Consider the following 24,910-nt stretch of genomic DNA (forward strand, 5'->3'; position numbering starts at 1 on the left):
TCACCATCACCTTCCATAACTCTAGCGATGCCCTTCAATTTTCCCAAATCTGGATTAGCACTTACAACACGAAAACACTTACGCGGAATGTACTCGCCCACGTCACCAGATACAACACTCAGATCGTTGAGAGTATCATTGAAGATTTTCAGAGAATTAGAGAGAGTCTGTTTTTTTTTTTTTTTTTTTTTTTTTTTTTTTTTTTTTTTTAAGCTTGGTAATAGCATCTGGTAACTTTGCAAAATGTGTTGCAATGAAGACTAAGTCCTTTTTGAAGGAATTCTTCTTAAGCAAACTTTGAGCAACCTTAATTGAACACATATCATCCTCATCAAAAGTATCAATGATTCTTTTGATAGGTTCAAAGTTGTTAGCATAATAGAGAACAGCTGTAATCCATGTACCCCATCTCGTTAAGACAGGCTTTGGTGGAAGCGGAAGTTCAGGGACTAATTCGCGAAACGCATTTGTTCGCGAGGGAGCTTTCAGAAATGCCTTTTTCACATTTGACACAAGAAGGTCAACGTCAAGAAAATGAGAACGAACTTCCTCTGCAATTCTATGTAGCACGTGTGCCAGACAGATGTCATGCAGCATACGTGGAAATAGAACCTTAAGGGCTTTTGCTACACTTTTCATGTATGCAGCTCCGTCTGTGACAAAAAGAAGGACCTTATCGTATTTTATACATTCTGGCTACAGAATACTCAGCGATTTTGTAACAACCTGTGCAATTGCTGTGCCATTTACTTTTTCCAGAACTTCTGATGCAATCAAAAATGTTTGCGTGCCTTCTTCCCCTCCAAAGTTCCAATTACAACGTTGGCAATGAAACGTCCTAGAATATCGCAAGTTTCATCAATTGAAATCCATATATTTTTGTCAGCAACTTTTACGGATATCGTCAATAGTTCTGCTGTACGCGCTATCAACGTAAGTCTTTCTCAAAGATGATTCACTTGGAACTTTCCGTTCTGTTTATTTTTCGAAAAAGTTTCTAAAGGAAACATTTTCTAACTTCCATAAAGGAATGTCTGCGTTAATTAGAGATTCACCCAGATCATTCGCAAAACTGTTAGTACGCGAAGCGGGATTCGTGACTGTTCCAAGAAGATTTTGAACCTTTTCACCAGCTGATTTCCGTGTCCTTGCAGAATTGTGTTTTGCAGTGCTTATATGGTGTGTTACAAAATAACGCTTTTTAGCGGAAACCACAGTTTCACATAACTTACAAAACAGTACAGAACCGTCTGTTGAAAACACAGTACGCCCGAACTCACTCACAAATTTTTCCAACTTCTGTTGCCTAGAAAGACCAACTTTCGGCATCTTGAAATACTGAAACGCACATAAATACCAGTTCTGTATCACGCACGCCTAAGATTCACAAGAACTCCCCACTTGGCTACTTCTTGAAAGTAAGCATCTTCGTTTGTCATTCCAGGAACCGAACACTGCTTCAAAATTCCAATAACTAAATACGCACTAGCATCCCCGCCCCTCCACTTGTCACATTCCAACGAGAATAGACCAGTTATTATCAGACACCGAGATCGCTTGGCCAGATAAGAGTGACTCAGATCTGAGGTATGCTGTCATTCATGAGTAAATAAAGAGTAGTGGAAGAGAAAACCTGTGACAATGGCAACAAATTGCTTCTAAATTGTGAAATTGCACTTTTCCTGAAAATATCATGAAAATTGCAATAATGGCACTTATGGCATTTTGCCATTAATTCCGGTCTTTACTTATAAGTGAAGTAAACCTGAAATATACCGTGAGGAAATGGAACACAAAGAAACATGGAGTGCCGGTTCGTAGCACTTCCGCCTTCCCTCCGAAGCATTGGATGTCCATTGTTGCCAAGGATTACCTCTGCATACTTTGGACCCTTCTTGAAATCAGGGTATATCTGAAAACTCTATTGAAAACATATCTGAGAATTACACCCTGTAAGGAATAATCTTTACACTTATTGACAATTGATGAAATATGCCTTTTGGATTGTGTATGTCTGGCTTCCTTAACGCTGATGAGGACCACCATCCACAGTTTCTGAAATTCGAAATAGGGCTTCTCGCAATTTGGCTTATTCGCGATTTTGGACAGCCCTAGCTCTGAAACTATGTACTTTTCGCCATAGATCCATATTAACTTTCTCTATTATTTTGATGTGAGGAATCACCTTTTAAAGTTTGTCGGTATTGTTCATTAACACCCTGTATATATATATATATATATATTCTTTTCTGTAAAATTTTCAAAATCATGAGTGTAACTATGCTGTGTCTAGTCTATGAATATTATAATTTTCATAGGAATAAATATTCTCGTTTTACTTCATGCATTACTCGGCCTCAGTCACACTTCCTCAACTTCGAACAGAAAATAAATGAAAATCAAACATATAATACTCAAAGATATAAATTTATTTTCTATTTAATTATAAGCTTTAGACATAGAATCAAGTGTCAGGAGTAAAGTTTTTTTTTTTTTTTTTTTTTTTTTTTACATACTAGGAACATTACAAAATACAACGAAAGCTTGCACTTTACAAGCTGTGAAAATGCAGAATTTTCGCATTAAGAAGTTTACAAATCATTTTAATTGAAAGGTACAAAATATTGAAGATTTTGAATAACTCAACTTACTGAATACTGATATCCGTGAAAACAAGAGAAGAACGTAATTGTGACCTACATCACAAGAAAGTAACATAGATAATAAATCAAGTTTTATTAAATCGGAAAGTTACAGTAACAAAGGGTGGAAGATAAAATATATATATATAATCAAATCAAATCAAACTTGATCTTAATCAAATTTTTAGCATAGATGAGGTTCCGGCATGAGATGGTTTTTCATTTCACTTTGACGGTGCAACTTAGGAGAAGGAGAAGGGGAGGTATATAAAAAATGATCGAACATGACCGATATTAGTGTCGAATTCACAGTTTTCGGGGTTGCTAAGACATACATTGATACTTCCGATACTGTTTAAGTCAAAATTCAACCCCATTAGTACTCCTAAGAGGCTATGGTAACATGTAAAAATAGTTGAAAATCACCGATATTAGTGTCGAATCCATAGTTTCCGGGGTAGCTGAGATGAACAGTGACACTTCCGATGCTATTTAAATCTAAATTCAGCCCCATTAGTTCTCCTAAGGGTCGATGGTGACATGTAAAAATAATTGAAAATAACCCATATTTAGTGTCGAACCCGCAAAAAAAATTAAATCTTTAAGTGTTATATCCCACGGTTATGCCGGCTAAGCTAAAAGAGACGATGATAATGAGAAATGAATGACATGGTGGAATGAAGAAAGTGGGAAGAAAGGGGAGAACCCACGTACACGGTGTTTGTCCACTACAAAGCTCACTTGGCGCGATCTGGAATCGAAGAAAGGACCACATGCACTAGAGATGAACTCTCTACCACTGAGCTAGTGTGGTTCTGTCGAATCCATAGTTTTCGGGGTCGTTGAGACGAAGAGTGACACTTCCGATGCTGTTTAAATCTAAATTCATTCCCATTATTACTCCTATCAGGGGGATGGTAACATGTGAATATAATTGAAAATGATCGATACTAGTGTCGAATTCATAGTTTTTGGGGTCCTTAGATTGATTGGTGACTGTTTCTGTGCTTTTTATGTTGAACGTATTTTCCCCGTGCGAAGAACGGGCATTCTGCTAGTAAAATATAAAATTACCATGATGATGTAAAATTGTTTCAGACGTGAATTTATCTCTTTTTTATTTTATAGGATATTTTGATTTAAAGTCTCATATTCACATTTCATTGTACTTTTACTTATTAAATCATTGAATAATAAAATACGTAGGTGAGCTTAGGTTTTCTTCATTTTCTCGAAAACAGCATATGAGCATTTACACTCATACATATCATATTGTTAGTAAGTTCTATCGATCGGTGTATGTCTCACCTTAGGACAAACTTTTTTTTTTTTTTGCTAAATCCTAATAATATTGTAAGGTTTAATGGAGAAACACGACTGAATTCGCGTTTCGTTTAATCATTAAATATTTGTACCAAAACTGAGAGGAAATCATCGCGCTGATTTTCAAGCCACAAAACACTTTTTTTTTCTTTCATTATACTCTTCGTTCTTTATGTATCTTTCATGGAAATCACATTTTTCCTTCTTAAACTCATTTAGAAAAATTTAAAGTACACACATTTTTATATTTTCAGAATAAATTTAACATTTTTTAAGATTAATATCAGAGTTTATTCTTGATAACAATGCCGCCACTTCATTCATCGAGTGATTCTTCTTGTGCAATGTGTCTACATTTTTCTTCATGTTACCTGTTTCCAACAAGAACGTGTATTTCTGCCTGATAATTTAGTTGATTATAAAAATGTTAAAGACTACAAAATACTCCAAAGATTATTTTCTTATGAGGAAATTCAAAACCAGTGTACAAAATTATTATAGTTTCACATAGTAACTTAACTGCTTCCGCTCTTAATTTTGTGTGGTATTTTGTTTCTTGTCTGAAGTTAGCATAAACAACACAGAGACTAAACCACAGTTTCAAGAAAAAGCTTATAATATAAAATATATCGTCTATTTTAAGATCTTTTTTTTTTCTAAATAGAATCCTACACTATCTAAATTCTTGCGTAATAAAATATAATTGCTGAGATTCGTACCCTTAAGCAGATGTAATTTTATGTTGGAGGGATATGTACTTTTCGTTTATTTGAGCAATCGCAATATTATTAAACTGAAGTTGCTTGCTGTTTAATACCTCAAGGTAGGAAACATCATTTACATCCTGGTTTACATTAGAACGAAAACTCAGGTCTGGAATACGTTTCAAAGTGCAACCTCGATTAGCATTTATGGTCAACTGCTTGCTTCCTTTTCTTTCACTATTATTTTCAGCTATTTATATCTTCTTTAATGTTTCCGCTCTTTCCCAGTCTTTGAATCGAAGCCAAAGCCTTTCCCAATTACTCATTTTTTTTTTTGATAACCCTTTGTGCGTTCTCTTTGAGCATTTTTAACCTTCTTTTTTTATTATTTTCAGACCTAGTTTGATCAGGGTCAGAAAGACCTACTATTGTAGAACTTGACGGAGTCAACTCAGCTGCTGCATTTATTTGAGCTAAGGCTTCTTCCGGTTCTCCCCAGAACTCCTTTAACGTTCAATTCAGTGCATCATACGATCCCGTTTTTCCCTTCGCAAAAGATCTCCAATTGGTTTCTCAAGTTTCAGTTCTCGTCTTATTTTGACTCTTTGGCGCATATTCCTGAAATATTCTTCTCTTCTTCTTGATTTAGAATTTATTCTCTGTCTTTTTCTCTCCCCTTTGATTCTCAGGTTAGTCATGACCTTAGAAATGAAAAGAAATACTTTAACCATTCGAAATTATTACTCGTATTTTCTTATTTAATCAGAAAGCTTGACTTCCAAAGGTTTTAATCTACAGATTAAAGAAAACAATGGCAAATTAGGTATGATTATGATGAAGGATAAAGTAACGAAAAATATCTTTATCCTAGACTTCATTAGCCCAGTTTCTAAGACCATTCTATTCCACACGATTAGTTCACTTAAGGAAAAAGTTTTAAACCTTTATGTGTGCTAATGACGTTAAAGTAGCATTCCTCCTTATAAAAAGAATTACACATTTATATTTTTTAGGATTGTGTAAACCAGTTTTAAGGATACCGTGTAAACTTAAAAACCAACGATAAAACGGTTTAATAATAAACTCCTACGAATAAGATACATACATTTGAGGAATGTTTCAAAAACTTGATTAAATTCCAAAATTACTTTTTCGATATAACAGCAGGTTTTACAGGTATATCCTGAATGTTTATATACATCTCTATGCATAGTGAGTCACGTATTGGACACGTTGTAGGAAATTAACTTTTCAGCTATTTTTCTACTCCTGAATGCTATCTCCATTTGATTTTCCATTTCTGTAAGAAGTCCGTAAAACACTTCCACTTGTGCCAATAATGAAAATGGGAATGTTATTCAGATTTTTTAAAGGGTTAACGAATTTGAAAAAAGATTGAATAGAGAGATGAAGAGTTCTGTAAAGTGAGATATATTTATTCTTTCTAGAAATCTTCAACTACTATATTAAACTTTTTAGATCTATTTTAAAATATGGTAGTAGTATCTGGTTCTTACTTGGATCACAAATTGGTGTTTAGGAAACTTTTGAAATAGTTTGATACAGTACTTGGCATAGAAAATGTTACAAAAAGTCTCGATCGACTATGTGCTTCTGGTATTCAATCCAACCCGCCCTCTTCCTCTTCTTCTCCTTTCTAAAGCAGTCTGTGTGATGTAATATACTCTTTCCATTCAGGCGGGAAAGCAGAAAACATCTTTCAAGCTTTATAGCTCTAAAAACGTCTCTATCACTCGTTTGTTTTGAAATGACCATTTTAGAGCCTGAATTCAACAAAAAAAATGTCACAAAATGTTCCCATAGCTTCATAAACACATTTATTTGCATTCTTTCCCTTCTTCAAAGGTTGCGTATCACATCAAGCTAGGAAGATACTCCTTCTGAAATCTATGAAAATTCTCAATCACGGCAGTAGGTTTCGCGTTTCCAAATGTTTCTAATGCAGACATAGAGATCTAAACTCTACTGACAGAAATGAATAGTATTCAATGATTAATTTCGTTTCCCAGTATTTGCAAGCAAACGTTCCAGGTGCGTCATTTGGGCAGAACAGGATGTAATTCCTCCTCCCTTGAGCTTGATAAACACATATTGTTTGATCAAATGTATAATAACCACTGATATAAAAAGTGTAATTCTTATGTCAGCGGTGAATGCCCCTCGAACAAAATCTACAATGATGCTACTTTTAGCAATAAGCTTACACAGTTACGATAGCACATTGCTAGAGTGCTTACCTTTGGTTTCAAGAGTCGAAGGTTTGATCCCAACGCATGTGGATCATAGTGGACGACATTGAGAGATTCAAGTATGGAGATAGAGAGGGATGATTTACTATGCAGGTACAGAATGTGAGGAAAAATGATCTTACAACATCCATATTATGACGAAATTTGTGATTTTGTGAAACAGAAGAAGGAAAATTTTCGAACTGCGAGGATCACATCAGGTAGTTGTCGAATTAAGGCGGAGGACTCTTTATATAGCATCAGATGATTGCGAAGGGGGAGGAATATCTTAAGATCTGGGGAATTAAGAATTTAAAAAATCTTCAGCTTCCGATATGGGTTTCGAACCACGGACATTTTAGCTATCGAACCGTGATTTTATCCATTCAGCCACGGAGAACTCTACGCAGTCATTCATGTAGTTGTGCTTTAGCTACGTTGAGAAATTAATAGAATGGAGTGTTCCAAAAGTTGACAAGATAGGGGCAGTTAATGTTTGTTACTATTGTCTTAATTGAGTTATATTTAATAGAACCGTCTGATAAAGTAGTGCCAAATGCTCAGACGTACACTGCCCAACAAATAAAAACTCTTTTCTTGTACCTCCGCGATCGAAAAAGGGGATTCTTAATGAAACGGTCACGCTGACTTCGAAAATCACCATGAAAATGCCCTGTTATGTCAGGTTCAAAAGATATGAACAGATTCATTATTCGGATTATAGACAGTACAACTACGATTATCCGATACAGTTTTCGGGATATTTCTCAGCCCTTATTCAACCGATTTACAGCAAATTTGAAAGGTATGTTTCTAAGGATATCTACTTATACTCTGCAAAATTTGAAACAGAACGATTGAATAGGGGCTGAGAAATAGCTCGGAAATTGTGTCGGATAATCAAGGTCCTACTGTATTACATATACATTAAAACGTTTCAATATAGATTCTTACATGGTGTCGCCTATAAGGTTTTAACATACTTATAAAATCGTGCAACTCTCTTTTAAAACAGCTTACTGAATCTTGCTTACTGAAAACTTTGGGGTTCACGGAGATAAGATGTTTATAAAAGACCTTGGAAATATCTATTCAAACTTTTGATGATGATTTCATTATTAAGTATCCCCTTTTGTCAGGCTATATCTACACCATTGATCCTTATATTGAATCGAGATATGCCTCTTACCTTCCTTACAAACGCTTGCGTTTGTGCTGCCTCTTGTAATCCTGCTCACAATTAATGTTGCTAATTAGGGATTTTGTCCCTAAATCTAATGATTTGACATTTTAGAGACGATATTTGCTTTGTTTACCATTGTTAAACTAGGGATTTAGTGACTTTTAAAATTTACAGCGAATAAAATAGCATTATTTCCATAACAATTAAGGTTTCCAGAGACTTTACCCGATACGTTTAGTGATACTAGTGTTGACGTTATTGGCAACACTGCTTATAATTGTTATCTATTTAAAAAAACATATAAAAGGACTTTGAGAGGCACAATGTCCTTATGGCAAAGTGTTTTAAACTTCCACTCTTCGATTATTGACGGTTAATTAGCATGGGCGCCCGAAGAAAATTTTCTAAGGGGGGCTCAAATCCCTGGCTGCTATAGTACGTTTGGTATTTTTTTATTTACATTAAGAAAATATTAAGAAATTTTATACATTTTCATGAGCCAGATGGGAGGCTCGGGCCCCATCCTGCTCTCCCCTTCAGGCGCCCATGTTAACTAGCCTTACTTTACGTTCTTCATTTCAATAAATTCCATGTATGAGCGAAATATATATTATGCAATATCTCAGAACTGTGACGTGATGTGCAAAAATTATTATCATTTTCGTTTTCTACACACCAAAATCATTCAGAATCACCTATTATTTTCCCGGAGGCAAAAATTATGTTGGGCACTGTAATCTTTTGCGAAACTCTAGTGTAAAATGGAACAAATCGTCACAAATCGACTTTTGGAAAAAAATAAATAAATAAAAAGCAATGGAAATGTTCATAAGAATGTCACTTGGATGCGAACCTATAACTTTAAGAAAAAAGTACGTTTACGTCATTATGTGTTAGATGAATGGTTACTATGAGGGACTTCTACGTGGATGGTCCTAGGTTCGAATTCTTACTGTTCTTGTTTTACATTTTCTTTAGCTACACTCATAGTGTGCATTACAGAAGTTCGATTTTTCAATTATGTATAGTCGATGTAGTTTAAGCCTAAAATATTTTCAAATGTGAGTCGCCAAAGACCTCAGTTACTGCTGTTTCCACCTCCTATTGATTAGTGCTGCATCATGATTTGAGAAAGAGTGACATGGACCGAAATAGGTAGTAACTCGAAGGGAAAGGTCAGGACGACGGATGGCCACAAAGTTCCTGTTCCGGCGGTGGAGATCCGATTTTCAGAACCGGTTGCAGATCCGGATCCAAAAATCCGGTTCCAGAACCGAATCTTAGGAACCGGTTCCAGATCTGGATCAGAAAACCGGGTTCCAGAACCAGATCTCAGAAACCGGTTCCAGATCTGGATCCAGAAACCCGGTTCAAAAACCGGTTCTAGACCTGGATCCGAAAGTCCCGAAAGACCCGTAAAGTAGGCACAAGGTTCACCTTCAAAACACTGCAAAGAGGACCACGCCCTTGTGCCCTCCCCGCACAGACACGCTTGTGCCACTCACAAAAAAATCTTTTTGTTCCACCAGTGAGTTTTTAACCAAATGAGTTTGCCAGTTGGCCTGTTTAGCCAATGAGTTTGCTAGTTACCCAGTTTGTTTAGCTCAATGAGACAAGCAGCCGCCGTATGGGCGCCTGCCTGTCGCTTCCACCATTTCATCTAGCACACTGTTCACAGCCTGCCAGCAGCTCGGATTTAACATAGGGATGGCCACAAAGTTCCGGTTCCAGAGGAACCGGTTCCCTCCTTGGAGATCCGGTTTTCAGAACCGATTCCAGAACCAGTTTCAGACCTGGATCTGAAAAACCAGTTCCGAACCGGATCTTCTAGAGCCCGATCCATTCAGACCTGAAAACCGATTTCGCCAGGAACCGGTTCTGGCCATCCCTAGTCCGGAATATAACTAGCCGGGTGTGGCATCAGCTCGAGCTGCCAAGTTCCTGAATTATTTCGTTGTATTTTTCAAATCGATTGTGGTTTTCGTTATCCTATTGCAGCAGAAAGCGATTTCAGTTCACCAGTACAGTATATTTTTGGCGTATTGCAGCAGTACAGTATACATCCGCTCCAACTGTTCGGAATAAGGTAGCCATTACGCAGGACCGAACTCGAAGTCAATTACATACCCTGTTTGGTTACCAGTTCTGGAAGTGTCTCCTTTTTGCTGCATCTGACAATCTCTTTGAGAAAACGCACATCACGTAAATTTTGCAGCAGTTTTTGACACCCACCCATTTTCCTTCTGTGTGGTGGCAGCTCCTAATGGTTTCCCGAGTTCATGAAGGTGACACACTACAGTGGACTGCGACAAGGACGAGCCAGTTTGACAATCTTCGCGTATTGGAGGATGAATATTCTTCAAGTGTGTGTCGTATCATTTCAGACACTATTAGCCTGGGGCATTTTGCGACTTGGCTGATGTTCGACATTTTTACAATCTGCACGAAATTTTAGTTGTTGTGCTTTGGTTCACTGAATCTTCCCCTTACGCATAACAAAGATTTTGGGTTACTGCTTCAGAGTTATGCCCGAATTCGAGCGCATATAGTAACAGTTTACGTATCAGATGTTGGTGAACGATCATCGTCATTGCCACTAAAAAGTGACTGACGATACTGACATAGCAGACTTCGTGTTAAATAGTCCGCTTGCCACACTACATCTTGGCCAATTTGAACTTGTACTTACGATCGATTACGGCGTATACATCCGTCTACTGTTTGGATTACTGAAATATTGCAAGATTTGTGACTTATCCTTGTAAATACAACTACATAGTATTTTTGACCACTGCGCCAATATAATTAATGATTTGCAGTGTATTCTGTTTGCATCCGTGACATAACCATTATCTTAAGTGATTCACTTTTTTCAGTATCACCACATTGAGATCTTCAATCCTTTGCGAGTGCTACAATGTAATAGTGAATAATAAATGTAACCACTTGCATCGTTGACGGCATTATGTGTATTGGTGAGCAACAATATTAACTTGGTGTAGTATGTTCTCCACAACGGAAGACTTGCTCATGTACCTCTAGTTACATACTATATAATGGTTCATATATTTTCCTGAACAAGGTTTATGGTTACAATCTGTATACTACGTATTTATCTATGTAATGATCTTTCCCATGTTTAGGTGTGCGAGTACTCTCCAGTCAATAAATGAGCTTTTATGTTGGTATGCTCAAAAAGTCAATAAATGAGCTTTTTAAGTTATGTAGGTATTTAGTGGCAAAACGTAACAAGTTTTGTTGTCACATTTCGTAATATGAGAAGAGAAGGTAAAGGAAATTTAGTCACGCATACAGAACTATGTATACATTTGAGTGAAACAATGTAAAATTAACAATCTAATTTCTATAACATTTTCTACTATTGATTATGAGAAATTTTGTTACTAGAAAATGATAAAAGTGTACGGACCATCTCACTAAACTTTCTCCTTCCCAAGAGTAAACTATCTCTTAAGGAATATTCTCAAAGAAGTCATTTGCGCATCATCATAGAAATAATGAGCAAATATTTATTTATGAAGTGTGAACAAAATCGCCTGAGTCGTTTTGAGGAAACGATATGAAAAGAAACTCACTTCAAAAGTAAATTACCCCTTCTGAATTTATTCGTAGCGAGTAATATACGCAACACTGTAGAATTATTAATGAAATATCTATTCATGAAATATGGAGAAAATCGTCCGCAAAAAAATTACACCCAAGGATAAACTATCCCTCGTACATTTTTCAGGATAGGTGAGTTGTGCCATATTGTCAAGTTATAAATGAAATAAATTATTTATGAAATAGAAACAAAATCACCTGAGTCGTTCTTTTAGAAAAATGTCCGAAAAACTTCCCAATTCAAGTTCTTCTTCTTCTTCTTCTTTTTATTCAACGGGCACTACATCCGTTTATTACACATTTCAAATTTACACGTCAAACGAAAACGTACAGTATCACTGTTACTATTAACTGTTGGAAAGTAAGGACGCTACAGATTCATAAACATTCAAATTTTGGTGGCCTCTACAGGCGTACTAACGGACGTGAGAGACAATGTAATACACATTTACAGTATTTTAGAGTATAATACCATGACCATGATAATGATTAATTTCTAAAGAATAGGATCAAAGTTACAAGGAATTGAAAGTTCGACTTGTTTCAGAACCATTTATTCTGAAAAAGCATTTAGATAAGTATCTTATCCAATTTAATAAATAATCACTTGTATTATTTCTGTTGTAGACCCTTCCAAAATTTTATTGTTTTTCTATGTTTGTGATACTCTGGTGTCCTTAGTTTGCAACACTGTATAACAAGTGTATTGTTATATGTTCTTGTTTTATATGTAGCTTTGAAATATGTAGTGATATTTAAAAAAACACAACTTAATGTTCGATTGGCAACACTGTTAATTTTGTAGTATTACAGAGTATGCCAAATAATGCTCCCCTGCTGGTACTTGCATGGTACAAAATATCCGTGTTTTTTTTACCATTACTTCAAAAGATATGAGAGCGTATCAAGATAAATTGTTCATCCTTGATCACACAGGTTTAGTACGCTGACCCACTTTATAGGAAGTTGCCGCCCCGCTTTTAGTTAGGTATCTAAGTAAATTGTTGGGGTAACGAAAAAGTGGAAAAATTATAGAGGAAGAAAAATAATTGCCTTCAAAAATGCCCTAAAATCGAGTTGATAAAATATTCTTTAAGAAAACAATTATAATCGATTTTAACAAAAGCGCTAAAAAGTAGAAAACAACAACGCTAAAAAGCAGAAAATATGAGCGTAATTTTAATAAAGCGTTTAAAAGCAGAAAGTAATTCATTACTATTATCTGTAAAAAGTTGGAAGTATGTGAATGTCAAGCCAAGCAAATTAGGCTAATACCTCAAAACTATCACCGAAATTAATTTATATTATGCATGAATTTGTTTGGCTTGGCATAAATTTCAATTTTCTTTATAGATAATAATAAGTTATTTTCTGTTTTAAGAGCGTTATTGTTATTAATTTCTGCTATTCTCCTGCCAGTTTCTACCCAAAGTATGTCCCCTATGAAGATTTAGAAGGAATTTTAGTTTTCAAACATTAGAAAAAATGTTTTTGATTTGTCGTTGTTATATAAGTTATTACACTGAGAAAAAGGTTTGGTCAGATTGATCAAAAAATAGGTGCTGATTACCAAATCGTTTGGTCAATATAGCGCTAACCAAACGTTTGGTCACCAGTACGAAATCATTTGGTTACGATTTGTTTGGTTGCACGAACCTAGTATTTGGTTACTATTACCAAATAAGCATTTGGTAATTTTGATCAAATAATGACCAAATAAGTAGCATTTGGTTGGGAATACCAAAAATTTGGTTAAAATTATCCAGGTTTGGTTCTTGGAACGAAATAATTAGGTTGTAAATTCTAAACCCGCATTTAGTGAATTTGATCAAAACATTTGGTAGCAACAACCAAATACTGTTGGTACACGTACTAAACTGAAAATAAAAATAGAAATAACACTCTATTAATTCTATGAAAATGGGTCAAAACTTTCCTAAATTTAAGCTAACCCGTTCCTACCTCTACCCTACTTATCCCTATCTTACTCTACTGTATCCTACCCTTTTAAAGTGGTCCTACATATCGATGCGCAGCTGGAGCATGTATTGTAGAGTTTACCTAAGGCGCATTTGTTATGCCAAATTTGCAGCCAATAAAATAGCCAATACACATTAACTAACAGTAAAGTAATAAGAACGAAAAAATAAGCGTACCTCGAAACACGTTGACTAGCAGCGGTAAGTTCCAGCTGCTTAATGTGATGCTCACGAGATCCATTGTGTTGCCGCCAAGTGACAATTACTTGTCACTTCACATCATTGGGACTTTGTGTTGAAAGTTATATAATGCAGACAGAAGTCTGTTTTACACTTCCAAAAGGTCCTTTGAATTCCAAGAGGTGTAAACTTGTGATTGTTAGTTAAACGTGGTATCTATTTTTCAGGTAGAAACACTATACTTTCACTCACACGCTCAAACCGCGATCTTCATTTTCATACTCGCCATGTTTACCCAGAAATCAAATGGATACACGTGACCTTGTAACTAAACATTTTGGTCAGGAAACCAAATCTTTACCAAATCACTTAAGATTTAATTCGCATAAAAAAATTAATCAACCAATGTTCTAACCAAAAAATATAGTGTTCATGACCAAACAAGTTTCGTATAAATGACCAAATTTTGGCTAAACTAACCAAATAAAGTGACCAAATGCCCTGACCAAACAAATTTAGTATTCCTGACCAAGTCCTTTTTTTCAGTGTAAACGGTAAAATCGATTATCCAAAATTAGTTTCAGAAGTGTTATTACGTGTCCCAATAGGTAATCCTAGACCAGCAATTACTGGGACATATTACATAAGTCTCCTCTGTGGAAAATGTGTGTTTCATATAACTAAATGATAAGATTTCATTTAGCAGATGTATTTAGTATGTCCGAAAACGAGTTCAAAACAATTGTCAGGCAATAACTTCTGCATAATTAAACGACGTATAATTATGTACAGGGAGTCCATAAAGTCCTGCAGGAAAGTAAAACTCTGTAACTTAGAAACCGTTACGTTTAAGTGTATACATTTTTGGGGTTGGAAGAAGGGAAGTTTAAAGTTTTGCTCTGGTCACAATGCTCAATGCTGGCCACAATGTTCGATGACGTTTGCGCTGGTAACCACGTGACTTAAGATGGCGCTTATTAAAGAAAAGGCACAATGTGTTTTGTGGTTTGCGGAATTAAAATCTCGCGTTTCAGCACGGAAGAAGTTTCAAACAACGTATGGGAAAACACCCCCAGCAGAAACAAGTATCAAGAGGTGGTACGAGAAGTTCAAAGAAACCGGAAGTGTGTCAGATTTACCACGCAGTGGAAGGCTAGGAACGAGTGACGATGTGATTCACACCTTGCAGGACAGCGGAGCGGAGTCAACTGAAGTCGCTTAAACGTAGGTCATTGGAACTGGGAATACCGAAGTCAACGTTACACAAGATCGTACGCAAGAATTTGAAGGTCCGGTCCTATAAGTTAAAATTTGTGCACGAGCTGATAGAGGAAGACTGTGACATGAGAACGGAATTCTGTGAGTCAATGCTTACCCGCTTACAAGAAGATGGTGAGTATCTGTTTCGATTTCTGTTTTCAGATGAACCCACATTTCAGGTGTCGGAAAAAGTGAACAGGCACAACTGCCGAATTTGGGGATGTGGAAAATCCACGTGAATTCGAGGAGCACCAGCAGGGAAGTCCAAAGTCAATGTGTGTTGTGCTGTTTCAATGGACCACATTATCGGCCTATTTTCTTCGAGGTAGAGACAGTAAATGGTAAAGATTATCTTAACATGCTATAGATATTCCTTTTGCCAGAACTTGCTAGGTTAGGCATCCTTAATGAGGCCCACTTGCAACAGGATGGAGCACTGTCGCAATCTGCCCTTCAAGTTCGACAGTTTCTTAACGAAAAATTTAAGGAGAGATGGATTGGCCGAAGAGACCCACACTTTGGCCTGCAAAATCACCAGTTTTGTCGCCTTGTGATTACTGCCTGTGGGGACACGTGAAGACCAAGGCGTATTCACAGAAGCCAGCTAATCTGCACGATCTCAAGAACAAAATAACTGATGTGAGTTTGATCATTCCAGACGAGCACCGCCAACATGCAATTGTTGGTTTTCCAAAAAGACTGCAAGAGTGTTTGGACGTGAATGGTACACAATTGGAGGTTTGGCGATGAACCTTAACTAGCTGAAACAAAACTTTGAACTCTTCTGTAAATACACCAAAAAGTATTTGTTAATACATTACGTAGTTTCCAAGTTACAGAGTTTTACTTTCCTGCAGGACTTTATGGACCCCCTGTATGTACAACAGTGTATGATAGATAATTATGTATACGAACTGTAACTGTGCATTAATCCTATTGTGTTGTCCTTATGAACTAAATAAATAAATAAAAATAAATAAATAAATTATTTTCTATATTATTATTATTATTATTATTATTATTATTATTATTATTAGTAGTAGTAGTAGTAGTAGTAGTACTAGTAGTAGTATTTGTATTTGTATTTGTATTTATGAAATGCACTTTTCAATTTAAATCAATTTGAAGACTAGCATGAATAAATGCATTTTTATTTGCGTTTAAAAATTAATAGATCAATAGATGCCAGCACCTACTAATTTCATTTACTAGTTTTGATTTTGACGTTTGCCGTAGAAACCGCTAAAATTCCGCTTAAGTTAATGGAAAAATACTCCGTGGTTTCCGTGAGTATGTTCAGGAAAATTATGTCCTGGACATACTATTTTGTCTAAAGCAGATGTTCCCAACCTTATTTACCTGGCGCTTCTTCCCTTCCTCTTCGTAAACCTTGCATACTCTGCCTCCTCTCCCTCCCACCCATTAGATGTATACGCTTTTTGCCTGACTTGTCTGCGATATCAGATGCAGATTGAATGCTAAAGGTCTTAAGTAATAATAATAATAATAATAATAATAATAATAATAATAATAATAATAATAATAATAATAATAATAATAATAATAATAATAATAATAATGTATATTTGTTTCCAGGAAGACTTTTGCATACCAATGTAGTGCAGTATCATTTTTTGCAGAGCTCAATAGTTATTTTGTGTTTGTACGGTATTTACTTTACCTGCTCTTTGTTACAACATTCGTAATATTTGTAATTAGGAATGTTGTTTATTTGTATCAATTGCTTGGGCCCCTTCCTCGGTCTTCACGCCCACAAGATTGGGAACCACTATTTGAAATCATATTTTAGTTACAATTAAAATATCTTCTACCGAATGTGAAAGGAGGTTCTCTCAAAGGTACTTTATGCGTAACCTCATCTAGGTTACCTCTGCTTGTATGGGCAAATTATGCATTGATGTTTATAAGGATAGTAGAACCGCCTGTCACACAGTTTAACCATAGCAAATATGAACAGCAAGCATGGCTGTTCAATGTTGTTATTCTACGGTTAATACTAAAATCAAAAAGCAATCTAGAGACGACGAGAGCTTACGTCAGACGTACATTAAAAGGATGCTGTGATTCTGTGAGTACTGACATTATTTCTTTCAGAAAGAATAACTGGATATCACACTACACTATGAAGCCTCCATGTTTTTTCTGAGTTCATCATTGTGAAGGCGATGCATGTATATGATAAAGAATCGCTGCAAATTAACAACCTATAAACATATTTTCAGGATATTCTCTAAAGAAAAACAATGCCAGGTGTTCCATGACAGAATTGGAGGAGAAATGTAGTCAAGATAATTTGATCTGCAAAGTTAGGTTAACTAGGAAATTCATCAGTCATTAATTAAACTAGAATTTCGAGTACGATATTTGTGGAACAAAAAACTGAAAAAGAAACGTAAAAAGTTATGCAATGATACTACATAACTTTTAAATGCAAAGCATGGTAAATATACAAAATTAATGAGTTTAACAAACTCAAAAAAAAAATCCATTCATTATTTGTCAAATTTGCATTTTGATTATAAGTAAATAGCAAATACTACAGAAATAACATAGCAATCCATTGCATTCCATCTTTTGATATATTTGCAGGGCTTACTTAGTATTCATAAAGAAACAGTTAAATAAAGTACATGATATTACTGTTTGAAGTTATTCTACTTAATAACCTTAAAATATTTTCTTTGTTATAGCCGTTTCGTACGCCATGCTGAAGTCCACTTGCTTCATCCTATATATTGGTAAGTGTCGATATTCTCTTAGTTTAGTTTCGATTTATTATCTAATAACTAGATTTGGTTTTCAATCGTGTAGAGTTTAAAATCTTTACGCACCTAGCTTACCTTTCATTAAGCATAAGAAAATTATATTAATAATTATTCATAATTTCAGGATTTATTACTATGTCTATTAAAAAAATAATATCCTTTTAATATCTTTCAAACTAATTTTCTTCGTTATTTATGTTTGAACATAAAAGAAAAATCTTCTTCAAACGTATAATAATGATTGGAGAAAATTTTAGTAATATGGTATATTTACACCACATATATACATGCACATTTCGCAAGTTAATGTTATGTCTAAGAATGTTTCTAGCTTTTAGAGAATAATTCGTCTAAATTTACGGTCAGTGATGGGAGGTTGTGCCATTGAGATTTTTTCTCAGGATCACACTATCTACAACATATCACAGTTTCAAGTAATTCCATCGATATCCAAAATACCGTTACCTTCTGTTGTTTTCAAAAACGTGGACCTGAAGTGGCCAAACTGTCAGTGATTAGTGGTTATCCCCATTAAGACGTTTTTTTTCTCAGGATCACAATATATACAACATATCACGGTTTCAAGCAATTCCACCGAAATCCAATTTCCATAATTATTGAGCGGTGAACCTTCTGTCAAAGACTATCACTGTTGACATTCTAAAAGATCGGTAGCGTAGTCAAGAAGCCTCGAGTTCTCAAAGTTAAGGTATAACATTGTATAGTTTGTACGTGTTTAACTAAATGTGGTAAATGTAGAGAAGGTTCAGTTTCCAAATATTAGTTCTATCTTCGCTCCTGTAGAAGGTAATAATATTAATCGAACATGCTTATAGTTTGTCTCAAATATTAAACTTCATGATAATATAATATACATATAAAATATATTGCAAATTATATATAATTATTTGCATATTTGTTTTCTATTTTCAGCTGTCAGTTTATGCGTTGCCGAAATACAACTCTCTATAAAGGCAAGTAAAAGAAATTTTATTTTCATAATGACTAGCCATTACGCATAGCTTTTTGAGTCAATGAATATGCTCTAACCGAGAAGTCCAAATTATTATAGTTAACGGCTTATAGCGAGTAAGGTCTCTTATTTGAGGTCACGTATCACCAAATTGTTAGTACAAGTTTCGTGATATGTAGTTTTTGGATTCGATAGATTGTGAGAACACATAATTTTTCAATATAATCATATCAATTTGATATACTTGGAGAGGTATTTGCATTAACAGGAGCTGAACGGCTGTTTAGAAAAGCAGAAGTAAAGACAATGTGCTAATCACACATAACGCAGCTAAAAATTTCTGCTCCAACATACCTATTTGCTGGTTCAAAATTAAGAAGTTAATGAAGAACTTTATTCCAAACTGATTAGGGTATCAATAAACACAATAATAAGCAGACGAAAGGAATAGTTGCCTCCTTGAAATCATTTTGTCATAGCCTCATTAGTCTAACTTTCTAATATTCTTTAACTTCACAATCTTTAAATTTCTTCAACGCACGTTAGTGTATTTGAAGTTCCTTTCAATTTTCTTAGAGTAAGGAAACGAATGAATACAAAGTTTGTAATCCATATTCTGACATTTAGTGAAAATCTATGAATTTGAACAGTATCCTACAAAGATTTCCGCTCGGAAGTGGTTTATTTAATTTTATGAGCCTTATGGAGAGTCGTAATGACGCGTGATTAGTGCCATACTAAAGAGTTCGACTAACATATGTTTCCTGCAGTAGTTACGTGTTTAGTATAATGTTAATAATATGTCAAAACGACTCTGCATAAGGTGGTATATCTTTAGACTGCAACAACAGTAAATTAGAGCTGTAACTACGTGAAAGAAACATGAAAATAAAAGAATCTATTATCTTTAAATCAAATTCATATATTTTTGTTGTATACACAATTCAAATATTATTCTACATGCTTCTTCACTTTTTCTGAAAAATTAAATCTGGACACAGACAGTAAGAATATAATATAGTCAGCTTTTCCAATCATATAACTGGATAATTGGATTAATTTGTTTCTTTAACTCATATTTAGTATTGAATATTAGTTTCAAATATCGGCTGGAATGAGTAGCGGTCCCCAACCAGTGTTCCATGACAAACTGGTATGGCGCGCAGTTCCATAGAGTGTGTTGCGAAATTTTAGAATTTAAAGTCATGAAGCATTTAATAATAAGTTAATGTCGTTTCTAAAACAGCCTGTAGCAGTCATTGCCTAGAAAGGTAGCAACAATTTTCAGTTTTGCATCACTACGTTATAAAAACGTACTACGTACGTTCTTACAGTACCTACTATAATTTATATTAATGCCAATAAATATCAATTAAGAGTGTCAGGATACCGTTGACATTGAGCAAAGTGTGTCGTCAGTTTAAAAAGATTGGAAACCACCAGCGGCGTAGTGAAAGGGAACGCCTGTGTGCCCGGCATCCCCTGTTAAGAAGAAAAAGTACGTATTTCATTATATTTATAAATTGTTTGCTTATAATTACCACAATTATTTCCACTGCAATCTTCTGGATGCGCTCTCTCGCTTTATTTTGGCAAGCGGAACATACGCATGCGCATCACTCAGATTCACATTTTCTGTCTTTCCTCTTGTCGTATGCTATGTTCCTTGGGCATCCAGGCCTACTGCAAGCATCGGGGTTTTCGTCTGCTTTCTGTCGAATGCGCATGCCCAACTACTTCTTTTTCTACTCCCCGTCATCCCTTGCAACCCAACATTTGCTTTAGATATAAGCTGGCGTATGCTCAAGTACTGCCAACTCTATATATTTTGAACTAAGCTATGGTTTCTGTATAGAACGTACGAGCGCTGTCAAGGAAATAGAACAAACAACAAAACATAAATAGTTAGTTCAACGCCATTATGAAACATGTCGCTTATGTAAGTGATAGTATAAAAATAGTTACGCTTTAATCGTAATTAAATGCATCGTAATTTAAAGGCAAACTAATAATCTACATTATAAATAAATATCATGTCCCAGGGTGTAGCCAGATACTCTTTGAGAGGGCTCACATACACAAGCACAACTATAATGCATTCTGTAGAATCACGGTCACCGATTTGGTAGGCCACCCTCCGCCCTTCACAAAGTTTACTTGGGTTCTTCCGTATATGGATATCTAACAATGAAGTAGACACACAGAAATAGGACCCCAGAGTTGCTTTAAGTGCTTTCTATTTGTATCTTCAAATGATATATACACTCAGGCCCATATTCACGAACGGGCACCTGAGGTCCGGACCCAAGATGACAAATTTCTAGGGGTGACATTAAAAAAATCGAGATTGAAGTATGGTATGCGGAGAAAGAAGTTGCCCACGAGAGAAAAATAAAGGGAATTATACCGAAAACAATATTCATACAAAAGTTTTTCTCGTCACAATGCTAGTGGCAGAAAAGGGGCTGAGACAATTGCTTTTTTGGCGTCTAACGTAATCTACGCATTTGCTTCTGTATGCCTCACCAGGCGTGCAATTAGGGGAGGCTGGCCCCGTAAATGTTTTGCTTCCTAATTATTAAGAGTAGTTATTGATAAAAGAGATCCAGAATTGTGACGATTGGACCCCCTAGCATATTTGTGCTTCTCTCCTAAACTTTAATGGCTGGTTGCGGGCCTTAATGAGCAGACTCAGCCTGTTAATCTTCTATTGGTGTTGTGTAATCGTATGGGATGGTTGCAAATTATGCCGTCCTAAATATAAAGCTTCTGCAAGTTGTTTCATGAACATGGCTTTACAATCCTCTTTTGTGATAAATTATTGGCTTATCTCTCCCTGGCTATGCCCTTGCGTTCTGTACTAGATTTATGCTTTTGATTAGCAACATTGATCGTTGGTGGTCAAGAAAAATTGGCGGTATAAAGTTTCTTTTGCGTTGTGATTTGAAATGAATATTTGTTTTATTGTTTTACTGTAGGATGAAGAAAATTGCATTTATAACTAAGAGACAAAGCTGTGGAAAGTGTTCGGTTGCTACAAGTACTTTACTAACTAGTAGTATAGTACTTTACTAACTTTAAGGAAATGATGACTACGATAACAGTACCAGACACAAATTTAATTGATTTTTTGTTAACAACTACCAAACTCGGTTGACTTACGAGCAGCGTTGCTCTCTGAAAGGGAGACGACCTACTCCAAAGCTTTTCATAAAAACAACTAGCAGTCAGTCGCGAATATTTCAGTCTTCGTGGTATGATGATAGGTTTTCTTGGCTTTCTGGGTATTCTGTAGGGAATAAAATGTTATGTTTCGTCTGCATTATGTTTGGGGCAAAGGAGTCGGAGTGGTGTCCAAACGGTAATTCTGATTTGGGCAATTTCATGAAGAAAGCTATAAAACATGAGTCATCGAAACAACATTTGCTGCATAGTGAATCTTTTCACTTGTTAAGGAGAATACACATTGAACATGTATTGCATTGTATTGTATTATATCAGACAAATGACTAACTTTGGCATCCCCATTTCGAAATACCACGCTACGCTACTGGAAACCACTGTTCTAAGGCATTATCTTGGCGATTGGAACATTTGTCTCTCGCATCTTAAAGTCTTGTGCTGAGAGCGTAGATATAATGAATTATTTGTTTTTGCTATGATTTAGTTTAACGTCCAAGGTTATGCCTGTTAGGCTAAAGGAGACGTGGACCTATTAATTATAGTGGAATCCGAACCACGGAACCACTTTGGTCGTTCAACTGTACTCCCACCGGGAATCGAACCCGGTACCACAAGAGCCAAAGCCAAGCGTGGTAGCCACTAGACCAAGCGGGATTCTATTATATATTATTCTTTCATAGTTTATTTCATTAGCATAATTCATTTTTAATCGTGTTCTTTAGCATAAAAGACAGAAACACGGGACGTAAAACTTGAAAAAATAATTTAAATTTAAATATAAATAAAATTTGTTAATGTTACCTATTTTAATTGTTTACCAAGGTGAAAAATGTTCGAGTTAATCATTGTTTTATGAATAAAATATCATCTTGACCTCATCTAGCGTTCGTTTCGTCTGTTGCTTATGTTAAATTATTGCTGTCGAACTGAGTGGATTTAAATCTGTGAGTAGTGCCAATAATGGAACAAACATCATGAAATCCCATGCAAATAATCCTGACCAGGGTATGGCTTTTTCTTGGATTTCTGTATCTCACACCAGAACTCTTTCGTATGATACCTTTAAATGAATACCCTGTTGATCTTGAAAATTATTTGCTACAAACTATTTAATGGTTAAGAGTGTAAAATGACTGCATAAGTTTGTCTGAAACTTCATTAATACACCGAAAGTAGTGTTTGTTTATTAGAACCACGTTAGAGGGTATTATAAGAATATAATGCTAGTATGTACTTCACTCCACATAACTCTTGACTGAAAGCGATTTTTCCTTTAAATTCTTTTTCTTGTAGAATATAAGCAGAACGATTATCATGGCCGAGTATTTTAATGAAGACAATCTATTAATATATTCACAGATAATGGTGACTTTAACGCTGAATATCCATATCAATTTTCTGCTATTGAAACAAAGGTGTATAATTGCTCAAGGGGATACACGGTGGCTCAATAGTATAGCACATACTCTGGTATATAGAGCCCCTGGTTCGATCCCCGACCAAATAAGTTTGTGGTGGACAAGATTGTGTAAGTGAGTTTTGTTGGGATACTCCGGTTTGCTCCTATTTCTCATTCCACTGATTTCCATCATTGTTCACTTGATTTATTTATCCGTCTCCCTTAGCCTAAAGGGCATAATCATGAGACATTAAACTAAAAGATCCCATTCATTCTAGAATACTAGCAGTTATACACCGCGCCGTTAAATAACAGCAATTTTTTCAACAATTGACATTACCGGACGAAATTGAAAGTATTAGGTGTAAGTTTTTTTCTTGTTTTAGTCTTTAGCAGAGTTTATTTACTACTAACTGAAATGCCCGTTCTCCGCACAGGATCAATAGATTTATAAAAGTAATGCAGAACTTCCTTAGTGTATGAATTTACCTGTTGTGTTCTTCTTCTTAAATAAATAAATAAATAAATTTTAATGAAAGTGTAATGAAAAGAACCCATTAGATGGTCTATTTTTCGCAAAAAAAAAAAAAAAAAAAATGAGCCACTACACCTTAGAATGAACATTTTAATCAAAGTGACATGATAAAATCGCAGATTGAGGTAGGCACTAACCATGTCCCAAAATTCACTTCAAGCAGGCCAAACGTTTTATCGTGATGCGATCTCGAACATCATACAACATCGATTTCGATATGGAGGAATAAATTATAGGAAATACCTCCTTTCTTCCCTTAGAACGGGAATTATCAAAACTCCTGGACATGTGTCCACTTACTTTTAATTACGAGTTTTTATAACAAGTTTCATCTTTCTAATTTGACGAGTTCGTGACATACTGTATTTTTACATAAATTTGAACTCTGTCATTCCCCCTTAGAATGCTCTCTTTCATCAATGTAACATGATAAAAATACAGATCAAGGTATGTACTATGTTACAAAATTATTTCAAACTATTCAACCGCTTCTCCGTGATGTGATCACAAATAACAAGCAACATCGCTTTCACTTTGACGAAAGGAATTATAGAAAATGTTCCACCTTAAAACGAAACTTTGCAAGTATGGCTGGGATATGTGTGCATTATTTTTAAAGCGTTTAAAATACCAAGTTTCATCTTCCTGATCTGACGGGTTCGTGACACATTGACTGTTTACATAAATTTTACCTCCTCTATCTTTTTAAGACGCGCCCTTTCATTCATCAATGTAATATGATAAAAACTCATTTCAAGGTAAGAATTAATTATGTTCCGAAATTGATTTCAAACTGTTCACCATTTCCCCTGTTATGTCATCACGATTAACAGGAAACATCATTCTTCATGTAAAAAAATAACTTAAAGAATATGTACCCTTCTCCCCTT

The 24,910-nt window shown here is 35.3% G+C and overlaps 1 protein-coding gene across 1 annotated transcript in view; it reads left to right on the forward strand.

Annotated features, from left to right (window-relative positions):
• The window catches only part of LOC145662080 (uncharacterized), a 113,126-nt gene that overhangs the window by 14,728 nt on the left and 73,488 nt on the right, over positions 1–24,910 (forward strand). Inside the window, exons 2-3 of the mRNA XM_081727420.1 lie at positions 17,856–17,903; positions 18,864–18,904. Coding sequence (XP_081583546.1) covers positions 17,870–17,903; positions 18,864–18,904 — 75 coding nt within the window. The 5' untranslated portion in view covers positions 17,856–17,869. The remainder of the gene's footprint in view (positions 1–17,855; positions 17,904–18,863; positions 18,905–24,910) is intronic.

This window comes from Thermobia domestica, chromosome 10, assembly GCF_964235325.1.
Source record: "Thermobia domestica chromosome 10, izTheDome1.hap1.1, whole genome shotgun sequence".
NCBI lineage: Eukaryota > Metazoa > Arthropoda > Insecta > Zygentoma > Lepismatidae > Thermobia > Thermobia domestica.